Source organism: Cyclopterus lumpus, chromosome 9 (genome assembly GCF_009769545.1).
Source record: "Cyclopterus lumpus isolate fCycLum1 chromosome 9, fCycLum1.pri, whole genome shotgun sequence".
In the NCBI taxonomy this organism is placed as follows: Eukaryota; Metazoa; Chordata; class Actinopteri; order Perciformes; family Cyclopteridae; genus Cyclopterus; species Cyclopterus lumpus.
This window is the reverse complement of record NC_046974.1, coordinates 25,875,776-25,901,259: the sequence shown is the minus strand read 5'-3', so window position 1 is coordinate 25,901,259 and position 25,484 is coordinate 25,875,776. Positions and strand designations below refer to the sequence as shown.

Genomic DNA, 25,484 nt, shown 5'->3' with positions numbered 1-25,484 from the left:
GAGGGACAGCCATTGGCTCCCAGGACTCACAAGTCAAAATAAAGGCTCTATCTTAGCTGCTGCGTAATTCATAGGCCTCTTTACTACTGCTTAAATGAATAAATTTTTCCAAAAAAGGTTGTTTCTCTGCTGTGGCAAATCAGTTATTCAGGTCACTTTTTCTCCTGATATTTGATGCTCAATTATGTTTAATTATATTTAAGGATGTCATTTTTGGCTCAGCTTTAGTCTTACGTTAACATGAGTTAACTTGCTGCTACCTGCAATCATAACAGTAGCATCTGCATTTGTGTTTTTCACAATCCCTGTAACATCCAACATCATAGCAGATCAACTGTCTGACACAAATCTCTGCATCTAAACTATTAATACAAAAATCAATACAGAATCGATACTGTAAATATAATACCTCAAAACTCAGGTGTATTGATATTTTCTTACACGCCTAGTTGGAAACCGATTGGAATAAACGGTTCAGCACCTTTTTGAAATGCCTCTGTTTCCTCTTTTATGAGCACTGGTTCTCTGTGCTACTGCTCTCTGACAGTTTAATGATTGAGAGAACAGTCTGGGGCTGATCTGCCGCAACAGCCCGTCACTAGAGAAATCTGAGGGCTCTGCGTAGGAGGTGCCGAATCAACCCAAGTGAAAACATTAGCACTTTAGATTAAATGAACTAAGAGACACATTTGGGGTCTATGAGATTATTGCTGAGTGGAGAAAAGGTTAAGTGGAATTAGGTAGAGCCAGCTTTGTGTTTTCAGCCAAGGTACTGGCGGTATGTAGCAATGTCAATTGGCTCAACTGCTTTGGTCCAGACTTGACAACAATTGGTTGGATTGCGATGACATTCATGTCATGTCATGGGTCCAAGATGATGAATGCCAATGTATTCCTCTGGATTTGTACTAGTGCCACCAACAGCATTACTTATTTGGTTTTGAGACTCAACAGTGATTGGCATTGAGAGATTGCCATTCCTAATATTCCCCAAGGATGAATCCTAATGACTTTGGGGATTTCTTCACAGTTTTCACTGTAACATGAATCTGCACAGACATTCATGGTTTCCAGATGATAAGTCTGATTTGGTAATCCCCTGACTCTTCACCTAGTATTACCAGCATGTTGACATTTTGTATTGAGGGGAAAAAGTCTCAACAACTTTTGGATGGATAAATATGGGATTTGGTACAGATACTTGTGTTCTCCACAGTAATAACTTTGATGCTCCCCTTACTTTTCCATCTAATGGCATCACAATTTCAATTCCCATCCCCATCAGCCTCATTGGCATGCAAACATTAGCATAACTCATAACTCATTCATAACTCATTGCTGGGTACAACCTCACAGAGCTGCTTGTGTGGCTGTGAATTCTTCTCAGTCGAAGGGTGACCGACTGAAAGGCTAGTAGAGTCCAGTTTGTTTGGGTACATTTGTCCGGTGTTCCCAATGTAACACCCTACCTAATGAAATACAGCTGACCTTTTACAGCTGCTGACCTCACCCCTGCAGTCCTCCCCTCCCGCTGTCTCATTTTTCCAATTTCATTTTATTTGTACAGCCCAATATCACAAATCACAAATTTGCCTCAGGGTCCTTTAACATCCTCTGACCTGGGACCCTCGGATCAGATTTAAAAAAAAATCCCCAAAAACCTTTAACAGGGAGAAAAAAGGGAAGAAAAAAAACATCAGGCTGTGAGTGCAATATATCAGTCATGTGTACAGACTGCATTACATAATGAAATAGATTATAATAAAGAAGGAAACATTTCTTTTAATAAAATCAGCCCGACCCCCACGCAGCCTGCCTCGGCTGATCTGCTGTCGGCCCATCAGAGCCAAAGACAGATGGTAAACGGTGTTGACTCGGTGTGAGAAACCCGCTAATTTGATCGTCAGCACACGGCAGTGTCTTTGTTCCCTGGATCGCTTCTCTGCCCCGCGTTTCTCCTTCACCAAAGTGGCAATGCGACTTCAGTAATGAGCCCACCGTGCTTTGCTGAAGGAGCCCGGCTGTACCAATGTCAACAGCAGCTGCATTGATCCCATATTGATGATTGAATTGTGCAGAGAACATCCGGTTGGGTTTGCAATCTAATTACACCGGGTGAAAATGTATACATTTCTCAGCATCTCATTTAGAGGAGAAGTCAACCTCTTGCAACTACATTGGTGTGTCTGACAGTAACACCCATTATCCTAATGAATCGATGGCCAAGGAGAGGGACTTGTTGATTCGGTGAGCAGCGGTGGCTCTTTTGGAGAGCTGTACTTAACACTCAGCAGGACTTTCCCTCCAGTGCTGCTACGTGATAGACGCTCAGGGTCAAGGTGATGCTGCGGCTCCATTTGTTTTAGTTTTGGCCATCATTCCCTTTTCTGTTCCAGTTAACTGCTAAATCCTTTTCAAATTCTATTTGGCTGTCCAATACAAACATTAGACTCTACATTTTGTTTAATGTAGACAATTCGAAAATTGGCATGAGTTTCAGTGATGATTTAGACCACATTAACATCTTTAAATGTGGTCTGCCACCATTGAGTCAGTGCAGTCGGCCCGGAGGATTCAACTCAGCGGGTCAGGGATGGTTGCTTGGTGTGTCCCCTCGCAGCAGCGCTCGCCCAGCTCATTTTGTCTGTGGCCGTGCACCACAAACGGCTCTAGGTCGGCCTGGATAGCCAAAGTTAAATGATTTTTACTGACAATGTTAATTCACTGAGGGTCAGCCGGTCAACCAGTGTTAATTTGACTTACAAAAAGTCAGACTGATTATGTTCGTCAACAACTTATAGGTGATGACGAGGACTAAGTCCACATTTGACTTTTGGCAAAACAGATGAGAACAAAATGTAGTTTAAAAATATAAAACCCTTCTCAAAATCTCTCCTTATTTTAGATGAAATCACCAGTTTTGTGTCCTCCGCCATGCCCATCGTATCAAGACTACAGTAGCAGCACACAATGAGTCCAGTCAGGAAGCCTCGGACTAACTGACTTACTGAACTTTTAAGTTAACAATGACAACCAGGGGAGAAGGAAACAAGGTTACACTGACTAGAATAGATTGACTGACATGTTCAGTATAATCTGATGCTTAAAACAACTTCGATCCACAAGCTAATCGATTTGTTCTTGGCCAAGACACTTAAACCCAAATTACATTACATTCTACACACAACTAAGACCAACAAAAAAGTGGATTCTGATCAACAGTACGGTGATCAACGAACAGTTAAAGAGTGCTTGTTAAGATTACCTGGCTAAATTGTTGTCTTGTCTGGTCTGACTGTACAATGTCATCAGGCCAGAACCATAAGATTGATTATTAAACCGTCGTAAACTGTGCACTGAAGTAACAATAGCATAAACTCCCACAATTACTGATTTGTTAGGGTTAGAGGTCATATCTCGACAATGGATAGCAACACAATACTTGTTTTTTCCGGCATAACGATGCATTATTGAGACATGCGTCTGAAATAAACACAACAACCTTTTGTTTATTTTCTTTATCTGTTCATTTCACGAATGCTTCCCATGGAAAAATAAATCTAAGATGAGAGTTGTTTTCTTTCCCAGGCCGCCGCACCACCTCGTCCTCGTGCTGCTGCTGATGTTCTGTTTCCCAACGGCATTTAGAGTGATCAGTCATTGACAGCATCTGTGCACCCTTACTAGAGCAGGCAGTGAGCCCAACATTGGCATCAGCTGATAGAGCTCTCAAAGCCTCTCATTTACGTTGTTTGTCCTGTAGAATCTGAAGCCGCTCTCGACTGATTTCAAGACTGGGGAGGAGAGCGGCTTTCCTGATTTATTTCTATTCCTCTTCTTCTCTTGCCTTTTGCCTGCAGAGACACTACCCTCTGACATGTGTTGTCCTTGTCCAGTCAGTCTGGCTGTGGCCTCTGGGCCGCAGTAACTCACTGCCGAGGTCATGCCATGTCCTAGAAAGGTGAGGCTAAATGCTGAAGCTGAAAAGAAAGTCTGCAACTTGAAGGTCATCTTGCTGTGGTCGCAAGTAACATCAGTGCAGAAAGGCCAAAGACATACTCGTGGTTCATCAGCTAAATGCACTCTCTTGCTGTATGAGTGTAGGAACTACTTTAAAGGTGCAGGATCTTTTGGACCCCACCAATAACACCAGTTTGTTTGACCAGACAAAATAATATTTGTTCATATTGCATTATGAGTGTAGCGTGTTATTCTCCGTCACTTGCTCTGAGCATAGCATATTCACGGGGATGTGTTAACATTGCAGAGACGTGTTGTGATAGCATACTCTGACTCAAGAAGATGGCGGGTCAATCACATGCCATTTGGTGAAATCAGGCGGCACAGTCATCCAACCTTAAAGATCAAAACCAATATGTCCTATGTAATATTAACACTGGTGATGTCATTAGTTCATTGTTGGTAAAATGGCCTTAGCCATGGCATTCCTACAATTAGCTGAAGGACGCTTAAACACCCGAGGGGAACTGAAGAGTTGAGGATGATTCTCTCTCACCACAATTGACTTTCAGATAATGAGAAGAAAAAGATGAAATGATGATGAGATGTAGATTATCCATCCCAGAGGGAAGGGGGGAGTTATATTGGCAATTGTGTTTTTTTGCAAAAATATATGAAAATATCCTGAAAAAAAAGAAATGCATTTTGTTTGTGTGTGTGTGAGAGCAGAGGAGAAGATGTACACGTCTGCTCCATTCATTGTAGCTGGTGAGGACACGTTGCCGTGGAGAAATGTCACGCTTACCTGCAAACAGTGTTCCTTCTGAGTGTTTTGTGCCAGTGGGCACATTGTTACACCTCAACGAGCAGAGCCAGAACTTCAGTCTTCAAAAGGACCACGGTTTAGCATGTCTCACTCTGTAGGCCACACGGCAAGCAGTACTGTTTAATAAAGAAAAGTGCATAAGGGTCCAAAAAGTAGTACAGTTGCCATACATTGTATGCCACAATGCCATATGGCCTTTTTTGTTTTAATGCTTGTATTTTTGTTCAAAGATAATTCCTACAACAGGGGGACATTACGATTTATAATTACCCCATTTATGTTCGATTGTTTTTCAAATAGAACTTTCAATAAAAAAAAGATGTGCAAAAAAGACTTGTCCCATCTGTCAGAAAAGTATATTCTTTTCTGTACAAAACATATAGTTTTTAAAGACAAGTGTGATGATTATTGGGATACCATCTTGAATCTCAATTATTTTGGTCATGATAATGGTGACTTGAAGACTATGCTGTAATAACAAAACATTTCTGTGTCCTTTTTATTGCACCTGTAGCTCCTAACAACACGACATGTTGGAAGTGGCTCCAACCCACGTATTTATTTATGAAAGGGTGTTACAGTGTGTCCCGTGTGCACTGCCTCAACTATCAGCTGTGTGTTTCCACGTTTTATTTGTATGTGAAACAGAACGCACCACAACAGCATTCGGCTTCAGCTATAGAAGCTGTTTCCTCCTGCTCTCAGTGAAGAATATTCCAACACGTTTCTCAACCTACATGACTGCAGTTCTCATCTGTGCTGCTTCTAATGAGCCTGTGTAAGGACGCGTTAAGCCTGACTGCTTCTAAATATGAAATGTGAGCCCCTGATGGAAGCGCGGCTGAATTAGTAATAGAAAGCAGAGCTGGCTCAGCTCTGTCTGTGGAAAAGGTAACGAAAGCTTTTAGCAGCCGTCGCTCTCTGAATCCCCAACTTTCTCAACAAGTTCATTACACGTTAATGAACTTCCAGGAACATCTTTTAAGTCAATCTGTCATTGTTATTTATTTATCCTCCTAAAGTATAATTTGGGCATCAAGTTTTAGTGCAATGTTTGATATGAATTGCTTTTTCTGACTCATTGCTTTCTGAAGCTGCTCAGCATCTGTCACTAACTGAAATGCATGAGGTAAATTAAATATTGATTAACGACGATGAAGGTACATGAGATTATTGTTTACTTGCTCTATTACATTGTGGTTGGTTTGCCTCAGCTCCCTGCAGACCAGCAAGGCAAGGCTGCATGATAGTTGGCTTTTAGTTTTTCGCAGCTGGTAAATCTTGTGGACACAACTTTTTGATAACGATTTCATTTTCAGCACTCATTTGGATTTCGAACGAGGTCCTGCGTTTGTTCAGACGTGCGGATTTGTTCTAATTTCGCAGGCCGGGGATTGAACCATGTTTGTAGAGACAAAAGAACATGGCGTCTTTTCCTATGTTAGCTGCTCAACATTGCGTGTTCACGTTGTCCAGGTCGGTAACCATGTCCCCGTTTGTCTCTTTCTCCAGATGAAGTCAACAGAGGTGGACCAAGGGCTTTTCACAGACAGCTACTGCAAAGTGTGCAGCGCTCAGCTCATCTCCGACTCCCAGAGGGTTGCCCATTACGAGGTGAAGACGCCCCCTCACATTACCTCACATGACTGATACGCCGCACTCGTTTGTCAATAATGAAAGGCTTAAGGTCATGCTGTTTTGGCTCCGCCCACAGACACTTGGCTGAACTACACACCTGAGCCCTGCAGCTGACAATCTGTTATTAAACACACAATGCACCTGTGTTTACCCCCTTCTGTTTATCATCAGACCTCAGTACAGAGCTACAATGAAAATGAAGAAATAAAAGCACCAGAACTCAATTGAACTAAACATAATATATAATTTAAGGGATATGAATGCATGGGTTCTTGTCACGGCTGGGCCAAAAGGACAACAGGGGATGGACCCAAATGCGGATGGGCACGGGTGAACAGAGGGATGACACACTGTGAATTTAATTAACAAAGACATGTCTAACACAAACAAAACTAACAGAGCAGGGAAATTCAAAAATGAGAAACTGAAAAAATCCCCAAACCATAAACAGGCAAAGTTACGAATATTCCAGGAAAAAAGCGGAAGGGAAACCAGGGAACATAGCAGACTAACCAACACATACAGGGAACACAGCATACAGGGAACACAGCAGACTAACCAACACATACAGGGAACATAGCAGACTAACCAACACATACAGGGAACATAGCAGACTAACCAACACATACAGGGAACATAGCAGACTAACCAACACATACAGGGAACACAGCAGACTAACCAACACATACAGGGAACATAGCAGACTAACCAACACATACAGGGAACACAGGAGACTAACCAACACATACAGGGAACATAGCAGACTAACCAACACATACAGGGAACATAGCAGACTAACCAACACATACAGGGAACATAGCAGACTAACCAACACATACAGGGAACATAGCAGACTAACCAACACATACAGGGAACATAGCAGACTAACCAACACATACAGGGAACACAGCAGACTAACCAACACATACAGGGAACATAGCAGACTAACCAACACATACAGGGAACATAGCAGACTAACCAACACATACAGGGAACACAGCAGACTAACCAACACATACAGGGAACATAGCAGACTAACCAACACATACAGGGAACACAGCATACAGGGAACACAGCAGACTAACCAACACATACAGGGAACACAGCAGACTAATCAACACATACAGGGAACATAGCAGACTAACCAACACATACAGGGAACATAGCAGACTAATCAACACATACAGGGAACACAGCATACAGGGAACACAGCAGACTAACCAACACATACAGGGAACACAGCAGACTAACCAACACATACAGGGAACACAGGAGACTAACCAACACATACAGGGAACATAGCAGACTAACCAACACATACAGGGAACATAGCAGACTAACCAACACATACAGGGAACACAGCAGACTAACCAACACATACAGGGAACACAGCAGACTAATCAACACATACAGGGAACATAGCAGACTAACCAACACATACAGGGAACATAGCAGACTAATCAACACATACAGGGAACACAGCATACAGGGAACACAGCAGACTAACCAACACATACAGGGAACACAGCAGACTAACCAACACATACAGGGAACACAGGAGACTAACCAACACATACAGGGAACACAGGAGACTAACCAACACATACAGGGAACATAGCAGACTAACCAACACATACAGGGAACATAGCAGACTAACCAACACATACAGGGAACATAGCAGACTAACCAACACATACAGGGAACACAGCATACAGGGAACACAGCAGACTAACCAACACATACAGGGAACACAGCATACAGGGAACACAGCAGACTAACCAACACATACAGGGAACACAGCAGACTAACCAACACATACAGGGAACATAGCAGACTAACCAACACATACAGGGAAGTGAACTCCAGACACAAAAGACAGGCACATTAAATATGAAACGGGAACCAAACTAAATCAAACCCAATATTGTGACAGTTTCTGACACAATATTGCTAAAGGTGCCAAATTTAGCTTTTTTTAAAACACGATTTCCATTTTGTGGCAGCATGCTGTCATATCTTCATTGTATTGCAAGTAACAACTTCACGGTTAGGACGGGACTTCTGGAGCGCTGTTTGCAGCCTTGGAGGTGGAGCTATCTCGGTCCACTCCACAAACAGGCATGTTGAATACGTCTCTGAATGTGGTTTCAAGTCATCGTCGTGTTATTTTGGTTTTGTGTTCAACAGAGTACAATAACATCCTTTTGGTTTTTCACTTCATGTTTGGAACTTTCCGTGCACTTGATTCGACAGCCATTACATTTACAATACTCTTGAGTTTGTGCTTTGGTTACCTGATTTGTTCACAAATGAGCTGTTCTCTACCACTGCCCGATCCTATTTGGGGTTAGAATCGCTCAGCCGTCACTACCACTCACTACCACTCTCCTGAAATACGAATGCCTATACGCCGTTTGCTGCCACAGCTCCATCCTCCGCTAAGTATTTCACCACCTTTTATTGGTCCTAACTTAGTATTTCACTCTCTTTTATTGGTCCTAACTTAGTATTTCACCGTCTTTTATTGGTCCTAACTTAGTATTTCACTGTCTTTTATTGGTCCTAACTTAGTATTTCACCGTCTTTTATTGGTCCTAACTTAGTATTTCACCGTCTTTTATTGGTCCTAACTTAGTATTTCACCGTCTTTTATTGGTCCTAACTTAGTATTTCACCGTCTTTTATTGGTCCTAACTTAGTATTTCACCGTCTTTTATTGGTCCTAACTAAGTATTTCACCGTCTTGTGGGCTAAGTTTGTGAGGAATTAGTAATCTCAACAGAATCTTAATTGCTGCATGTGGTCTCTGAGAGCTCCTGAAAAGAGCTGGGCTTTTTTTCAACAAATCCATTGATGTATGTGTAACAATCCCTGACTGACTTCAGTATGGACTCAGGATGCCATGTGAGGACATTTCTCCACACTTAATAATCCTGCCTCTACACCGGTGTCACAGAAGAAACTATATTTGTCGATGACGCCCAATATCTCAACTTGGAGCTCTCACTTTGGATGTGTGTCTGGCTTTTTCCGGTCCAGCTTTTGCTGCAGGCTGCACATGTTTAGTGGAGCAGCGCAGGCAGCTGCCTTGCTGTGGTGCATCCGGTGGAATAGGCAACGGTTGTGATCCCGGCAGCCTCCTTCGCAGCACAGTTGCGCCCGGTGGAATCACTCTCGTGGTGCACCTTTCACTCTCGAAGACGTGTGTGTGTGTGTGTGTGTGTGTGTGTGTGTGTGTGTGTGTGTGTGTGTGTGTGTGTGTGTGTGTGTGTGTGTGTGTGTGTGTGTGTGTGTGTGTGTGTGTGTGTGTGTGTGTGTGTGTGTGTGTGTGTGTGTGTGTGTGTGTGTGTGTGTGTGTGTGTGTGTGTGTGTGTGTGTGTGTGTGTGTGTGTGTGTGTGTGTGTGTGTGTGTAGATTAGAGGTGCTGCCACCTTCATCAGATAAAGTTTCCAGATTGCCTCATTATCGTTATCTGATCCCCTATTAGCATTGGATTTAAATATTGCCAAATGGGTGCTTTTGCTTTCTCGCTACACCAGATCCTTCCCCATTGTCTTGTCAGTCAACTGTCCTCTCCTCACGTGAAGAGTGAAATCGGACTCCTGCTGCTCCGGCTCTGCTGCTGTTGCACTTTAAGTTTAGAATTGTAGCATCCTTCGTCAGATGAAGAACGTACGATCAGAGGTTCGATCCCTGGCCCTTGTGGCTCTTGGCAAGATACTGAGCCACTGCTTGTGAAAGCTGTCCCTTCTGTGTGTGTGTGTGAATGGTTGAATGTTGACTTGGTGTGTAAAGCGCTTTGGCTGGTCGGAGGGTGAGAAAGGTGCTATATAATGCAAGTCCATTTACCATTTAATGTAATTAGTTGGATGTCTGTACACTGTGTAACACCGGCCCAGTATGTAGACTCAGCATGAGTCTAGATATTCTGATCAGCTACCTCCAGGACCGTCAGTTGGTTTCCTTCCTCCTGCCTGGATGCAGTCAGGTAGCAGACCTTTCTGTCATCAATGTCCCTTTGAGTCTGACTGTGTTCCTGCTGCTGTATGACATCATCTGCAGTAACAACATTTGAAAGCACTCTTTTTGAAAACCAGAATAAAATAATTTGAGACCTTGAGTCAGTTTAGCATTTTTGTTGATTTCCCTATTGTTGTTCCTAACAGAGAGCAGGTCCCTGCTGAGGTAAAATCTCATCAAAGAGACATTTCCTTTTTGTTGCATTACGTTTTTAAGTTTGCCTTCCTTTTGTCTTCGAGTCAACTTTTCTTCTGGAACTCTTTTAACAAGTCAAACTGTATTTCCTGCAAGGTGTTGTGCTCACTGTGGTGCTATTTAAAGTAGTTCTAACTGTCCAAGGTTAGCTGGAGAACTGCTTTGTTCTTCGGGGCGTTGTAGGAGACAGGAAGTGACTGCACCAATCCGAATCAAATATTCATTTTGTTATTGTGTGGGGAATGCTGAATACAGCACTTGCCCTGTTGCCTCGTGGAGATGGAGCATATTTGGCTTCTCTTTTAGCATAGTTAGGGTCTAATGCGTCGTGACATGTTTGGGTCACGGTGACGGCGGCAAGAACAAAAAAAACAGATGGGAATAAAGGATGGGCAAACCTTACTTTCCTCCCGATAGAAGAGGTTGTTTTGCACTTATAAGAAGATGATGTTTCATTTTTGTATGCATGGATTTGTCTATAATTATTCCTTTTGTGCTGCGCTTAAAGATTCAGTCTTTAAAGTAGTAACAACAATACCAGACTGCACTGTTGATTATTGAGACTGTGATATGAAATATGTATTTGTCATAAAAAGAAAAGAAAATATTTGTTTTGGAATAACTCTGAATAATGAGTAGTGAAAGCCCGAAAAGAAAAACAATTAAAAAAAAGACTGTACAGTAAAGGCCTCAGGCTGCTTCTAATGAAGCGCTTGCCAGATTGAAACAATGGAAACACCTCAAATGTAAGGAAGAGTAATTGAATCATAGATGACAGAACATGGAAGTTAAAATGTTTTTTTTAAATGCATTTAAAATATGTATATTTTTTAATTAAATGTATAAACTAAAGATAACACATTTTTATGAGGTTGACTACAGAAAGCACTTGAATGTGTTGTTTGTGAAAACAGTCACTCTTGCCGCCAAACTACTTTTCATTTCCATCCATGTCAAGTTACTGAGAACAATGTTAAAAAAATATATTTTAACATATGCTCTTTGGCCCATTATTTGTTTGCCGGGTACGTAAACTGCTTGGACATACGAATAATTAATCTAATTGTACATTTGATCGTCATATAGAGACTCATTGTTATTTTCTTTGTGTTTAGACAGAGTTCTATTGTTATAGACAATGAATTGTGCGGCTGGCGAGCAGTTCCTTACCTGCCAATATTCTTTTCTATTATGTCATTTGTTGACTCCGTCCTTCGGGTTAGTGCTGACTAAATCCCGGAACCCACAGTTTTTCTTTTGACCACTCGCTCCCACCCACAGCAAAGTTAAAACCGCATGGTCCGGCAGTAGTGCAATCTTCAACAAGTTCAATTGTAACACAAAGTGATATGATATCGATGTATGAATACAGAATATCACTGGCTGACAGTAGAAAATGGCTGCAGTAGTACTGAGCTACCCGACAGTATGAATCGCTTTATCTGGATGAGGCTTTAAAGGGGACTTACTAGAAACTAAATGTGGGTTAAAAAAAGAGGAAGATTAAAATAAAGGCATCAGTTGAATATTTTTGGACCGAATGTTTGTCTAACTCACACTAACATGTGATCTCTGATCTAGTCGAATTACCTTTGCATTTCAGTACTTTGCTTTTAATTGAACGTTAAACTCCAAAGGTAAACCGTCCTTGGGTGACAGAAGAGACAGGAGATGTAATTGATCTTTAAACCTTCTTTTCAACCCATCAAAGCCAGCGCTCCTTTGCAGAGTGGATCAGAGGTTCAAAGGCTTGCGTGGCTCATGTTAATTTATGCGTCCGTCTCTTTTTGCATGTGCACTGGATTGAGAGGCCGCATGCAGTATCTCTTGACAGGCCGCCTCTTTTAAAATCATTGCATGCTACTCCACAGAGCAAATAGAATAGGGAATGACCTGGGAGAGTTGTATGTTTCTGTGCAGGTTGACCAATCTTTGTCAGTTCCTTAAAGCAACATGTTCTACAATGCGTGCAAGTCCAAAGCCCGCTAGTAAATTATTCATTACTAGTGTAGCATTGACGTTGGGTGTAGCTTGGTATTGGGAAACGAAATGTGCAAAACTGTGTACAAACCGCTGCACTTTGAATCAAAAGCCAAAATATCGCAGTGGAAAAGTTGTGATGAAAGTTCATGAAAACAATGTTTTGCTGCTCATTGTTACTTATCGGAGAAAATTAAGTGGAGAGTGACCCAAGTAGTTATAAGCAAGGTTTTAGAGTATTATCCTTTGGTTTGCAATTCAAGTAATCGGTTACTTTGTTACGTTTTCAAATGAGCAATGAGTGAAATGCAAATTGGCTGCTGTCCAGTCTGCAGAGTCACAGATACCATTAATGAGGCTCTGCAGTGACTGTCAATACATTCAAAAGGTAGGCATACACCAGGGTGTTTAATTTTCAGTAATGCAGAAGTGCTCTAAAAACTCTCAGTAGGCATCTCAGTAGGTAATGCTGTAACATAACAAAGTACCTTTTGGGGTCAAGAAATAAAGTTTTTCTATGCCCAATTAGGATAACACAACTGGTTCATCCATTTCAGCCCTCATTAACACATAACACAGGAAACTTTCTAGTTTTTTATATAGTACCTGTCGCTGTTCCCTACCACTGGTGGGAGTGAACCAAAAGACATTAAAACGTCCAGTAGAGCTGAAGGAAAGGATGATAATTCTGTGACACCAGTCACATGAGTGATTTAATCTATATTGTATAAACATATATTGGTTAGTGAAGCTTTAAAGGGCATATTCCTCCATAGCGATATCCAAGACATCCATGAATAAAGTATTGCAGCATTTCCAGCCGCAGAAAAGACAAATGTCAACTGAAATCTGTCTTTCTTGAGCTTTGAGAAGCCCACAAGGGAAATATAGAGTATTAGTGTCCAGGTCTGTGAAGTTGAGCTATTTAGAAGAGAGGGAACCTAGAAATTGTGTAAAAGGTACATTTCAGAAGCAGTGCAGCGGTGTCTGTTTGGAGCAGGCTGATTGTTCTTGCAGCTCATCGCTCATTGAGTCCAGTGAAGAAGGGTCGTAACGTTGATATATCCAGCTGTCATGGACTGAGAGGGTAGACCAGAGAGGCACAGGTGGGTTTGTTTTTGGAAACAATATTTGAGAAAAATAAGTGACCCTGAATAGGATAAGCGGTTTGTATAATGGAATGGAATTTAAGAGGCGGGTTGAGAACTGACAACCATAATGCAGGAGGAATGTGTCGCAGTCCGGTCACAAAGAGCACTCTTAAATACAGGGGGTGTCAGGGGGTCAGAGACTCCTTGATTGACACTTTAGATGCCCTGAAAGCCTCAATAGCTACATTTCATTCAAAAGACAAATATGTGTCACTAAAATGTCTTTTTAAAAGCTCACTAATGCCCAGCAGTTTTCATTATTCCCAAAAATATGAATAGTGAATGCAAGAGATGTTTTTAGCCATAAATGATACAGCCAAGCAGAGCGGTTGTTGGATGTGAAACTAGTAACTAAAGGAAGACTAAATTATATATGTTAAGTTAATGGAAACTAATATAGCAAAATTGACAGAAAGTGAACTACACTCCAAATACATGACTATTGTCACAAATTGCTGATACAACCATATGTTATATAAGCACCAAATCTATGTCTCCACTTATTTAGCAGTTTATATGGTTTTCCTTTTTTGTGTTTAAGTGTAAAAAAGAAAACTCAACTAAGTAAATTAAACAAGCAGACTACCTGTACCACAGTTTCACCCATCAACATTATGGTGTATTTCCTCTGCTCTAGCCTGAATAATCTCATTCCTCACATCCAGGTACAAAGCCTGTCAACTTTAGCACTAGAGCGTTGCCACCATACTAATATAAACTCCTCATTCTCCTCACAAAACAGCATAATCATTTTTTGGGGGACTCCAGACAGAGCCCAGCAACCAGCCACAGTGACAATAACAGCAGCATTCAGCGTGGGCTGGCTCAACATTAGCATTTGGCTGTTTTGTTTGTGCTGCTGACCGCTTTAGATGCAGTGTAACGACTATAATGGCCTCCTAATACTTTTCTCATATGTTTACTCTGCTTTGGTCTTCGGATTTGGTGTCAGAATGTTTAGTTGGGTTAGGTTAAATAAATAAGTGTTGTACCTTTTTATATATAAATAGATGCTTTCATGTCCTGCATCATTGTTGAAAAGCATAGGTGATTGTGGAGCCATCGTAATAATACATTATTGATCTATCATTTCTATGATATTTTTCTGTAAGCAGCTTAAACTATGTTTTGTATTGCAATAAAATGGAACCATCAAGCCATTGTGAATCCCTGACAGACCATAAAGGCCCGTACAATCTATTTTCTCATCAGCTTCTTACTAAGAGGGATTAGGTCCCACATGATTACTTACATTGCACAGCAGATGGATTCCCAGGATTTCACAAAATCACTGGAGAATTCATCTTTTCAGGGCTCGGTTACGAAAAGGAGACGTCCTGGATTTCCATGCTCTAAGGATTTAGCAACAGGGACAGTTGCCAGTGGTTTTCTTTAGTTAGACTTATTAGAGCAGCCTGATAATAAGGAGTTGCAGTAATCTAGTCTGGAAGTAACAAACGCGTGAACCAGCTTTTCTGCATCTTTTTGGGACAAGATGTGCCTGATTTTTGAAATGTTACGTAGATGAAAAAATGCAATCCTTGAGATTTGCTTAACGTGGGAGTTAAAGGACAAGTCTCGGTCAAAGATAACTAGAGTCTTTACAGTGGTGTTGGATGCCAGAGCAATGCCATCTACAGAAACCACATCACCAGATAATTGATCTCTGAGGTGTTCAGGGCCAGTAAAATAACTTCAGTTTTGTCTGAGTTTAACATCAGGAAGTTGCAGGTCATCCATGTTTTTATGTCTTTAAGACATTCTTTCTTCTGGCTTGATCGATACAATTGAGTATCATCTGCATAACAATAAAAGTTTATTTCCTGATAATGTTGCCCAAAGGAAGCATATATAAGGTAAATAAAATTGGTCCAAGCACAGAACCTTGTGGAACTCCGTGATTAACGTTGGTGGTCATTGAGGCTTCATCGTTTACAAATACAAATTGACATCGATCTCATAAATAGGATTTAAACCAACTTAGTGCGGTACCTCGACTGATCCAGTCTCTGTAATAGGATGTCATGGTCGATGGTGTCGAACGCAGCACTAAGGTCTAATAAGACCAGTACAGAGATGAGTCCTTTATCAGCACTAAGGTCTAACAAGACCAGTACAGAGATGAGTCCTTTATCAGCACTAAGGTCTAACAAGACCAGTACAGAGATGAGTCCTTTATCAGCACTAAGGTCTAACAAGACCAGTACAGAGATGAGTCCTTTATCAGCACTAAGGTCTAACAAGACCAGTACAGAGATGAGTCCTTTATCAGCACTAAGGTCTAACAAGACCAGTACAGAGATGAGTCCTTTATCAGCACTAAGGTCAAACAAGACCAGTACAGAGATGAGTCCTTTATCAGCACTAAGGTCAAACAAGACCAGTACAGAGATGAGTCCTTTATCTGAATTTTCACCAGCGCTGTGGTGTCTTCAAAATCCTGACTGAAACTCCTCAAATAAATTATTATGATGTAGAAAGTCACTTTTCAATCTTTTCATTCATATATACATATAATGTTATTTGAAGTATCCTCACCTTATACATATAAATATATAGTTATAGATATTATCAAATTATACAAAATATATTATAGAAATACATTAAATAGAAATATTCAGTTGTAGAAATATCTTCACACAAATAGAAATATATAGTTAAAAGAATACCCGCATTATATAGAAATATATATATATATATATATATATATATATATATAGGTATAGAAATAACCTTACATGTAATATAAATACAAATGTATAGAAATATACGCATTATATAAAAATATTGAATACACATACACATAAAGAAAGGGGCCTTAAGGTTAACATTTCATAAAGCCTTAGCTGTCACACCTCCCTCCGCTCACGTGGTTTCATCTGCTCATTGCTAGCTCGTAGCATGTGGGTGAAGGAGAGTGGGTCAGTTATTGACGAGCTAATCTGCATTTCCATGCCCACTCTGTTTGACCTTTGCAAATATTGATTTTTGTAGGAGAGGATTAGAGAAGCACAGTAGCTCAGTATGAGTACTAGTTGCCCTCTGGTTCAGATTGTATCACTCCAAACCGAAGACTTTCACATCAGTGACCTGGGCCTGGATCCGAGTACACTAGGGCACAGATATACACACATGTCCATCTATATATAATATATATTTTATAAAATAATATATATATATATATATGTATGTATATATATATATATATATATGTGTGTGTGTATATATATATATATATATATATATATATATATATATATATATATATATATATATATATATATACACACACACACACACACACACACACACACACACACATACTGTGCCCTGCTGCAGTCTGGCATTAGTTTAACATGTTTGTCAGATAAAGAAATAAACTAATTTCCATGATCCCTACTTAATTACTTCTCATGCACCATTAGCCCAGTGAGGTCTCCTAATGGTTCCAGCAGGTCGGTCAGAGAGTTTAGAAATGCTCTTGTCTGCGTCTGCAAGAGCGATGTCCACACTGCACCCATCGATCATCTACTGTCATTTTCATACGCTTTGGAGTTAATGGAATGGAAATATTAGCCGGTTCAAGCGCTGACAGAAAATAATCTACAGTAATGGAATGAGACGGAATCATCATGGTGCCACTGAAAGGTGCTGTTGCAATGAGTCTTCAGTGCAGAATGTGGCACATAATCAACAGCAAAGCAATTTTGCCTTATAAATCTCTTTCTACATAAATTAAAATGGGGAAAAAAAGGCAAACGTGGCCTCCACAGGAATCTGTCATCGCGCCATGTGCTTAGAAGAAGGTCATTAAAACGTTTCCCAACGTTAGCACATTTGTTTGTGGCCCAAAGCTTCTCCTGTAAGCTGAAACTGCACCGCTGAGACGCTTAGCTCTTTTTATTTAGTTCACTGTAATGCAGCGGCGTTTACACAGTTTAATTACGAGCCTGTCTCACTGGGAAACAGTGGAGCGAAGGAGTGGTTATTAATGGTAATAGTCCTGCGAGAGCCGTTGTTAGTCTGCCCTTTTAAAAAGCGGTGTTGGTGAGCGAAAAGAGAAAGGGATCCGTGGAACAGTCCTTTTGGTTCTTGAAAGACGATTATCTGAAATGGCCCAGAATCTTTCTGACAGGAAGGTGATTAGCCGGTGAAGTGTGTCAAATCTGAAGAGCGTGAGATGCAGATTCCAGCCGCACTTAGATTGAGTCCTATCACAGTTTCTGCATGACTCAGCTCGTAATCCCAGGCAGGGTTTTAATTTCAACCGCCACTTGTCCTTCCAGCTCTACACTCGAATTCAAAACAAGAAAATTGTTCAACATTGTGGATTTCGCCTTTGGTGCCATGGTGAAATTGCGTTGTTGCATGCCATCATCATTTTGTCCATGACGGCTGCTGCGCATAAAGGCAAAGGATGTATGCACCATGAACATTCTTTGAGAAAATTGTCATTATTAATTCGGTATACAAGCTTGGTAATTTCAAATTGGCCTTATTTTCATGTTGTGTTTTCTTAGCTGGCTTGCCAATGTCAGTCCCTGGTAAGTATACATTCAGAACTCCCCTGGTTATGGTGACGGGTGTGTTTACCCCATAGCTTCACTTTGAGGAGTGTTGCATGCAGTCAGAGGAGCTAAGACCGACAGAGTGTGTACCCAGAATGCCATTCAGCGCTTTCCTCTCTTAGTATACAGTGTATAAATAACTAATGTCATATAGAGCTTAAGAGCTCGGACTCGACACTGTACTTCTTTGTTTCCTCAGCAATAGTTTGAGGTAAATTGTCGTATAGCCTAAGCTAATGTAAGATATTTTTATTGAGTTTTCTCTGAGCAAATTTGAATTCCCTCTGGTAAAAAGATACGCAGTGTACTGTTTATGTCTTGGGCTTTTATTGTGAAAGGTAAGAACAGAAGGAGAGGTTCTGGTATGTGCTGCCTCTGCCAAGGATGACAGGAGTAATAACGTTTTTGTTTTACAGATAAAGCTCCCAAAATACAGTCAAGTAACAGTGGAAATTATTCTCTATTAAAACCGATCCAAGAAGTACCATTTTTCTTTAACAGAAGCACAAGTAACTACCCACCTCTCAGATGAGAAATATGTAATAATTATTATATTTTATGGGCTTTGATCAAGCTTTTTAGGAGGTTTGGGAAGGAATGTTTTTTATTATTATATCGTGCATTATAAGTCTCCACTCAACTTGCAGAGCTGACAAACCGTTTACATCATTCCAACTTTCATAAGAAATCCTCTGGAAATCCACCGACGGAAAGAAGAGCAAAAGGCTTCTAAGCTCTGGAGAATAGGAATGAGTTAAAGTATTAGCAGCTGTCAAAAAGAAAGCCAGTGGAGCGATAAGTCCCTAGAAGTATCTAAACCTAACTGCAGCTTTCAGTCATGGGAAGACAGGTACATGTGTGTATCCTCCACACATTGACAGGGTCCTTCTGTGTCTGTAGCTCTGCAGGAGACATTGACAGTGATGTAAATGTTTGACTGAGGCGAAACAAACATCTGCACGATGTCATTTCTCTGGAAGCCAGTGAAATATCTGCACTTGTGCTTTCTAATACGGGGCGTTGGATTTGTCCGACTGGCCTGTTCTCTTGGATCTCAGTGTTTTGGGTGCAGTCGATAGCGTAGGTTGTGAATTGACTGCATGGCCGACTCGTTGTGACAGCGTTCCGTTAGTCGTCTAAGGGTTTGCTCCTCGCATTGTCTACCAATCTCTGCTTAACAGTCCTCCTGCCTCCATGGAGGAAAAGCCCATTCAGCTTCCAGTATGCTGTCTCAGTCTATACATCGTTAAACAGTAGAAAGACAAAGAAGATCATGAATCCACCGTTTTAAAACATCTTGTATATGCAATGAGGTGGTGGCTGCTGTTTGTTCCCATCACACTGCCAACAGTGAAGAATGAAGTTGGTTCGTGTCCGAGAAACCAATTGAACTTTGATTTACGCTGCGATTGAAATTGCTTTTGCTACTGTGAGCCAGCTGAAGTGAGGATTATTTCCAACACCGGATAAGTTGGCAGGTATTAGCGTGACAAATGCAAGGCGACGGCGAAAATTATTTGAAATAAGAGGTGTTGGGTGATTGGATGAATATATTACTGATTGGATGAGTGGCCTTCACCGCCAGTTGTTTTGTTTTTGGGGGGATTTTTGTCATTTTATTTTGCTAATTTAATGGTTTGCCTCAAAAATGTGCCACACGCACACACACGTGTGAACATATAGGCAATAGCTGCTTGTCGGACTAATGGTGGTTGGTTGAAAAATTATCATATTTCCCAGCCTTAGCCAGTATATCATTTTACATTTGAGGATAAACCCTTGATGCATCTTCTGGTCATTAAGGGGGTCCTCAGACTCAAAAACATAAACATTAAGACATCCAAGCCACACAAAACAATCTACATTATGACATTGATGAGAACAATAATTAATAGGGGCTCGCCCACAATCCCAAACCACACACTACATCTGTGTTACAAGTGGCATAACTAGCAAACAATAAAATAAATGAACACCCTGTCAACATACGTATTAACATTAAACAAGTTGATAAATACAATAAAAAATTAGAGCAAGTATATTTGTAATCAAGCAAATAAGTCAAGAAGTAATAGAGTAAGTGTACTGGGAAGGAGAGTGGCAACGTTGCTGATAGGTCTATTCCAAGTAGAGCTCAGCAGGATGCTCCGACACCCAGCCACTTCCATTAGTCTTCCACCATTTCTCATTTCATGTACATTATACAGACTGAAGCTGGCAGTAAAACCTTTTAGAACTCGAATGCAGCCCAAATCCTTTCAGGTGTTTCATTCAGTGATGTCGGGCAGGTCGAGCAGCATGCCATTAAATATATTGTAGTGGGTGTCAGATAAATTTGTTATATGAGAAATGCTTTCAGCTTTTAAGTGTCTTTAAAGAGACTTTCACATCAGTGACCTGGGCCTGGATCTGAGTACACTAGGCCCCCTGATCCATTGTGTTTTATTGGCCTGAACATTGTGCCCTTGTCCACTTGAATAGGGGGTCTTGAGTAGGGTTTATGTGTACTCGGGTACGGTCTCCATCGGGTGTGAAAACCAACTCCACCAGAAGTGGACTGCTATTTAAGGTTAGTAGCAGTCAAGGAGTAGGCACTGTGGCAACAACCCAAAGGCATCAATCAGTTTGCAATGTGGTACAGAAACTACAAACTGATTGGTGACGCAATTCATATTTATATTATCTCTATTGCATTTGTCTGTACTCTTAGATTTCTTTTGTTTGCTTTTGTTGTGTGCCAATTTGTGATGTGTGATGGGTCCAGATTTATAGAGTCCAAGTCAATCCATCCATTCATCTAAACAATTGCTAGGTGAAGACACGTGTACTGTAGGTATGGCACAATCATAGTTGGCATGGTATGAATCAATCGTACCTTATATGAAATATAAGTGTGCACCAATATTCACTCCATCAAGGCTTGGTCTGGTCACTAAATCCTGAGGAATATGCTAATTAGCAGCTAAATGCACCTCTGTGTTCACCAGCCAGTCGCTAATCATCTGTCTGTGCTTTGTTGTTGGACAGGTATTTAATCATAACTTTATTGCTGGTAACCGTTGTCAACTGCAGCAGGAAAAAATATATAACAAATAGACTCATTTTTAAAAAGCGTGTTAAAAAGTGTGTTTCTTTCTCTGCTTTGTGTGTGAAAGAAATCAATCATTCTCCCCTTCAAAAACGGTTAGCTTACTTACTCCTAAGCTACAGTCACTAACATATTATTAGGTTGTCTTTGTTTGACAGTTTTTAGCAGAATCAAACTTAGATATTGTGATTACTACATCTATATATTATATTGTTTTATATCTAGAATACGTTGTATCACTACTCCATAACAACAAGTTTCGCTGGAGCTAAATGGTGTCAGATTCATTTCTTATGAAGCACCTCGCAGAGACATCTTACTGATAATCACATTAAGGAAGTGCACTGATTGAACAGAGCAGTCGGGAGGCAGCTCCAGTTACTAACCCGGTTTTAGAGGCTTAAAAATAACTGTTCTCCTAATCTGCACCCCTCATTTATGTCACAAGTTAAATTAGCTGGTTCTATATTTTTTTACAACATTAATCCTGAACATTTTTGTCTGCTTGCATAATTCACAACTATAAATCAATGCCATAAGGAGTGGGAAGAACAGAGTTGATGGCACAGTACACACACAACAGTAATGCTATGAAGATGAATCTCAAAAGTGCTTATGAAGCTGAATTGAATACAGAAATAGCAGTAAAGCTGCAGAATGAGCATATTTTGATGTGTAAAAATGCAACACCACATAATCTGAGTTGTAGTCAGAATCTCCATTAGGCAGAAAATGAATGGACACAAAGACAGAAATAATGCCTCAGTGCCCAGTTGTGATTAAGTATGTGCAAGGAAATGTTTTTGTTTAGGTTTGAATACAATTGTTCACAAAACAATGTCATTTTTGAATTTGTCGTCGTCGTCATCAGTTTAAAAGCTAAATAAGTCCTGCATATACATAGACCAAAGTATGCTAAAGAATAGAAACACAATTCTAAAGAAAATCTGCATAGAATCAGAATTATTTGAAATGTCTTTAATAATTCAAAAGAGTTGCAAAAAAGGTGTCTTCCCAGTTTGGCATATTGGCTCAAATAGCCTATATGGTTCATGTAAACAGGATTTTCTGTATTAGGCCTCATTCCAAATGTCATGTTAATCGATGTCATAGTTGTCAAGGTATTCCCTGCTGGTGGCTCGTACAAGAAAAGTCTTGGCTTTACCAAAGTCAATAGAATTCATCCTCTGGGGTCTCTGAATGTACAACAATCCATCAAGTGGTTGTTGAGATATTTCAGCCTGGACCAAAGTGACGGACACTGCCATCCTTTTGTCCTCAGCTCGCCGAGTCTGTCGAGGCTGGTTTCTTCAAAGGTGTTTCCTGAAGCAGACAATTTGTGGAAAGCAATCAATGTACTACTGGGTATATGGATGTTGGGCAGCAGTTGAACCGTTCTCTCTGCTCGTCTGCTTTGTTTTTAAAAAGCGACCTTTCTTCGTTCTCCCCGGGAAGTGTCAAATCTTTGGAGGTCTTTCTAAACACTGTAATCCCCACAACAAAACCCTGCACAAGCCTGCTGTTAAACGAGTGATGATTCATGTGATAATGCCTGTTTAAGTGTGGACTGTGGTGCAGTTGAGCGCTTTGGAGACTGTAGGTGGCACAACAGTAGGTATACCGCAGAGGTTATCTGACCTCCAGTTACAATTGCTTTTAACAGACTTGCTATAATTAGAGGGCTCACTGAGGCTGCCAGCAGACGGTGGTCTATTCCGAGTCACAAAACACTTTGGGCTGTGTTTAGGTACAAGGGTCCAAAAATGACCAGGGAGGGTGTGGTGTATCTGAGTTGTATGACAGGCATCAATGTGAGGCAGTTGGAGTGCAGTGATGAGCAGAGATGGAACTGATGTATATGACAGGCAAGCTTTTACAAAATAGCCTGGTCATCAGGTCTTTTAACAGGTCCATTCCAGTGGTTTTGCATGTGCATGCCAAATTACTACAATCGGCTTCCTTCTTCCATGAGTGCCAGCAATTTCCCAAAGCATGTAGCCAACAAAACCCCCAGCCACATTTTCTTACTCATGGTAATCATGGTTTTGCTCGTAAGTCTTATCCTCAGATGAATTTGTATGGCTGAGACATACATTTCTTCTGTGTCGTGCACAGTGCAGTGAATTCACAAATGACGCTGCCATTTTAACACTAAAACTCTAAAACTAAGTAGCTTTAATGAACATCTATGTGTATGTTTCATCATGAGGCATTTGCTGAGAGATGTAAATTCATCCATAAGTAGAGGGAGAAGAGGAGATAGGTGCTCAGTGTATCCTAAAACGTCCCCCAGCACTGGATAAGCCTATAGCAGCATATCTAGGGACTGGACCAGGGGAAACCTGATTCAGCACTAACTATAAGCACTATTACTCTTAAATGTGGTAACTGTGTCTGCCTCCTGGACTGAAAGTGGAAGCTGGTTCCATAAAAGAGGAGCTTAATAACTGAAGGTTCTGGCTCCCAGCCTACTTTTTAGGACTCTAGGAACTACAAGTAGCCCCACATTTAGCAGCTCTCTAGTGGGGCAATATGGTACGACTAGCTCCATAAGATATATCTGGTGGTTTTACACAAATCATTAATACACATGCCCCTTTCAGGAGATACAGAGTACAGGGACATGATAATCCCTGGTTCTCCTCTGATCTAGCAGACAGTCTTTATGAGTGAAACCTGGTTTGGGCTAAGGCAATAACAACAGGTTCTGCCACTGACTGGCTTGTGTTTAGGCAACTAAGAAACACATGTCCTCTTTGATCAAGAAATCAAAATCTGAATATTATTTGTCTGTTACTGCGGAAAATTTAAATGATCCAATTTTTTTAAAAAAATTCCCGTGGAAACTTTCCGGAAATTTACCAGAAACTTTCCGCCCCTTTGCAACCCTATTTGTGATAATTGGGAGAATGAAGCAAACATGTCTTTGATGTATCAATTATGGATTGACCTGATCCCTTTATCAAACCATAGAGTAAATGCACCTTCTGTACAGGAGGGAATAAACATATCCGTGGATATGAGTGGATGGAGTTTCCTTGTAGCCCAAGTCCTTGAGTGATTTACTATTATTTTTGTACTCAAACTATTGCTAAGAAGAGGTAGGGCTGCACAGACCACTGAGCCGAGGTGGTGCCGGCAGGAGGAGAATTCTATAAAAATATTGGTAATACTATCATTTTAACTAGGTTAACACAACCCACTAGGGATAATGGTAACGAGGCCCAGCGAGTCATATCCTGTTTGCATTTATTCAAAAGTGTAATATAGTTATTTTTAAAAGTAGAATGGAAGGAGCGACCTCAATCTCCAAGTACTTAATGCCATCCCGGGCCACCTTAAAGGGGAAAAGGCTGGAAGGGAGTGCCTCTGCTTCAGAGTTTAGAGGGAAAAGTTCACTTTTTTGCAAATTATATCCTGATATTTTCCCAAACTAATTCAGTATCTAGAATATAGGGGAGAGATAGAGATGGGTTAGAGACATACAGAAGCAAATCGTCCGCGTACAGAGAAACTTTCGATTCTAAATCACCCCGAGGTATACCCTTAAAGTCCTTACAGAGTCGCAGTGCCACTGCTAGGGGCTCGATGGCTAGTGCGAACAAGAGCGGGGAAAGAGGACACCCTTGTCTTGTTCCCCATCCAAGGGGGAAGTAGTCAGATTGAGTATTGTTAGATTACAGCAGCTAGGGGAGAGGAATAAAGTAATCTGATCCAGGCAATGAATTCCATTTTTGGAGGACAGCAAATAAGTATTTCCACTCAACCCGTTTTTTATATCTTTTTATATAAAATAAAAATCATGTTTCACCCAGATGCCTCTTCAACCTTTACTTTTTTGAAGTAGAATTACTTTGCACCGAATTACTTTGCAAATACTATTATACTATTATGGATATGAGGTCAGAGGAAAAATAGTGTTTTTTTCACACCCCAGATGCCACTGTTAAACACTGCGGTAAAGTGAGCAAAAATGTGTTAATGCCAGTAGCTGTTTGAATTTCATTGCACCTAAAGAGGTGTTATTATTTTGCTCGGGATAGTCTCTGAGCGAGGCG

General features: G+C 40.8%; 1 protein-coding gene across 1 annotated transcript in view; it reads left to right on the top strand.

Annotated features, from left to right (window-relative positions):
• Positions 1-25,484, top strand: part of zmat4a (zinc finger, matrin-type 4a) — a 103,825-nt gene that overhangs the window by 9,924 nt on the left and 68,417 nt on the right. Inside the window, exon 2 of the mRNA XM_034541364.1 lies at positions 6,299-6,400. Within this exon, the coding sequence (XP_034397255.1) occupies positions 6,299-6,400 (102 nt within the window). The remainder of the gene's footprint in view (positions 1-6,298; positions 6,401-25,484) is intronic.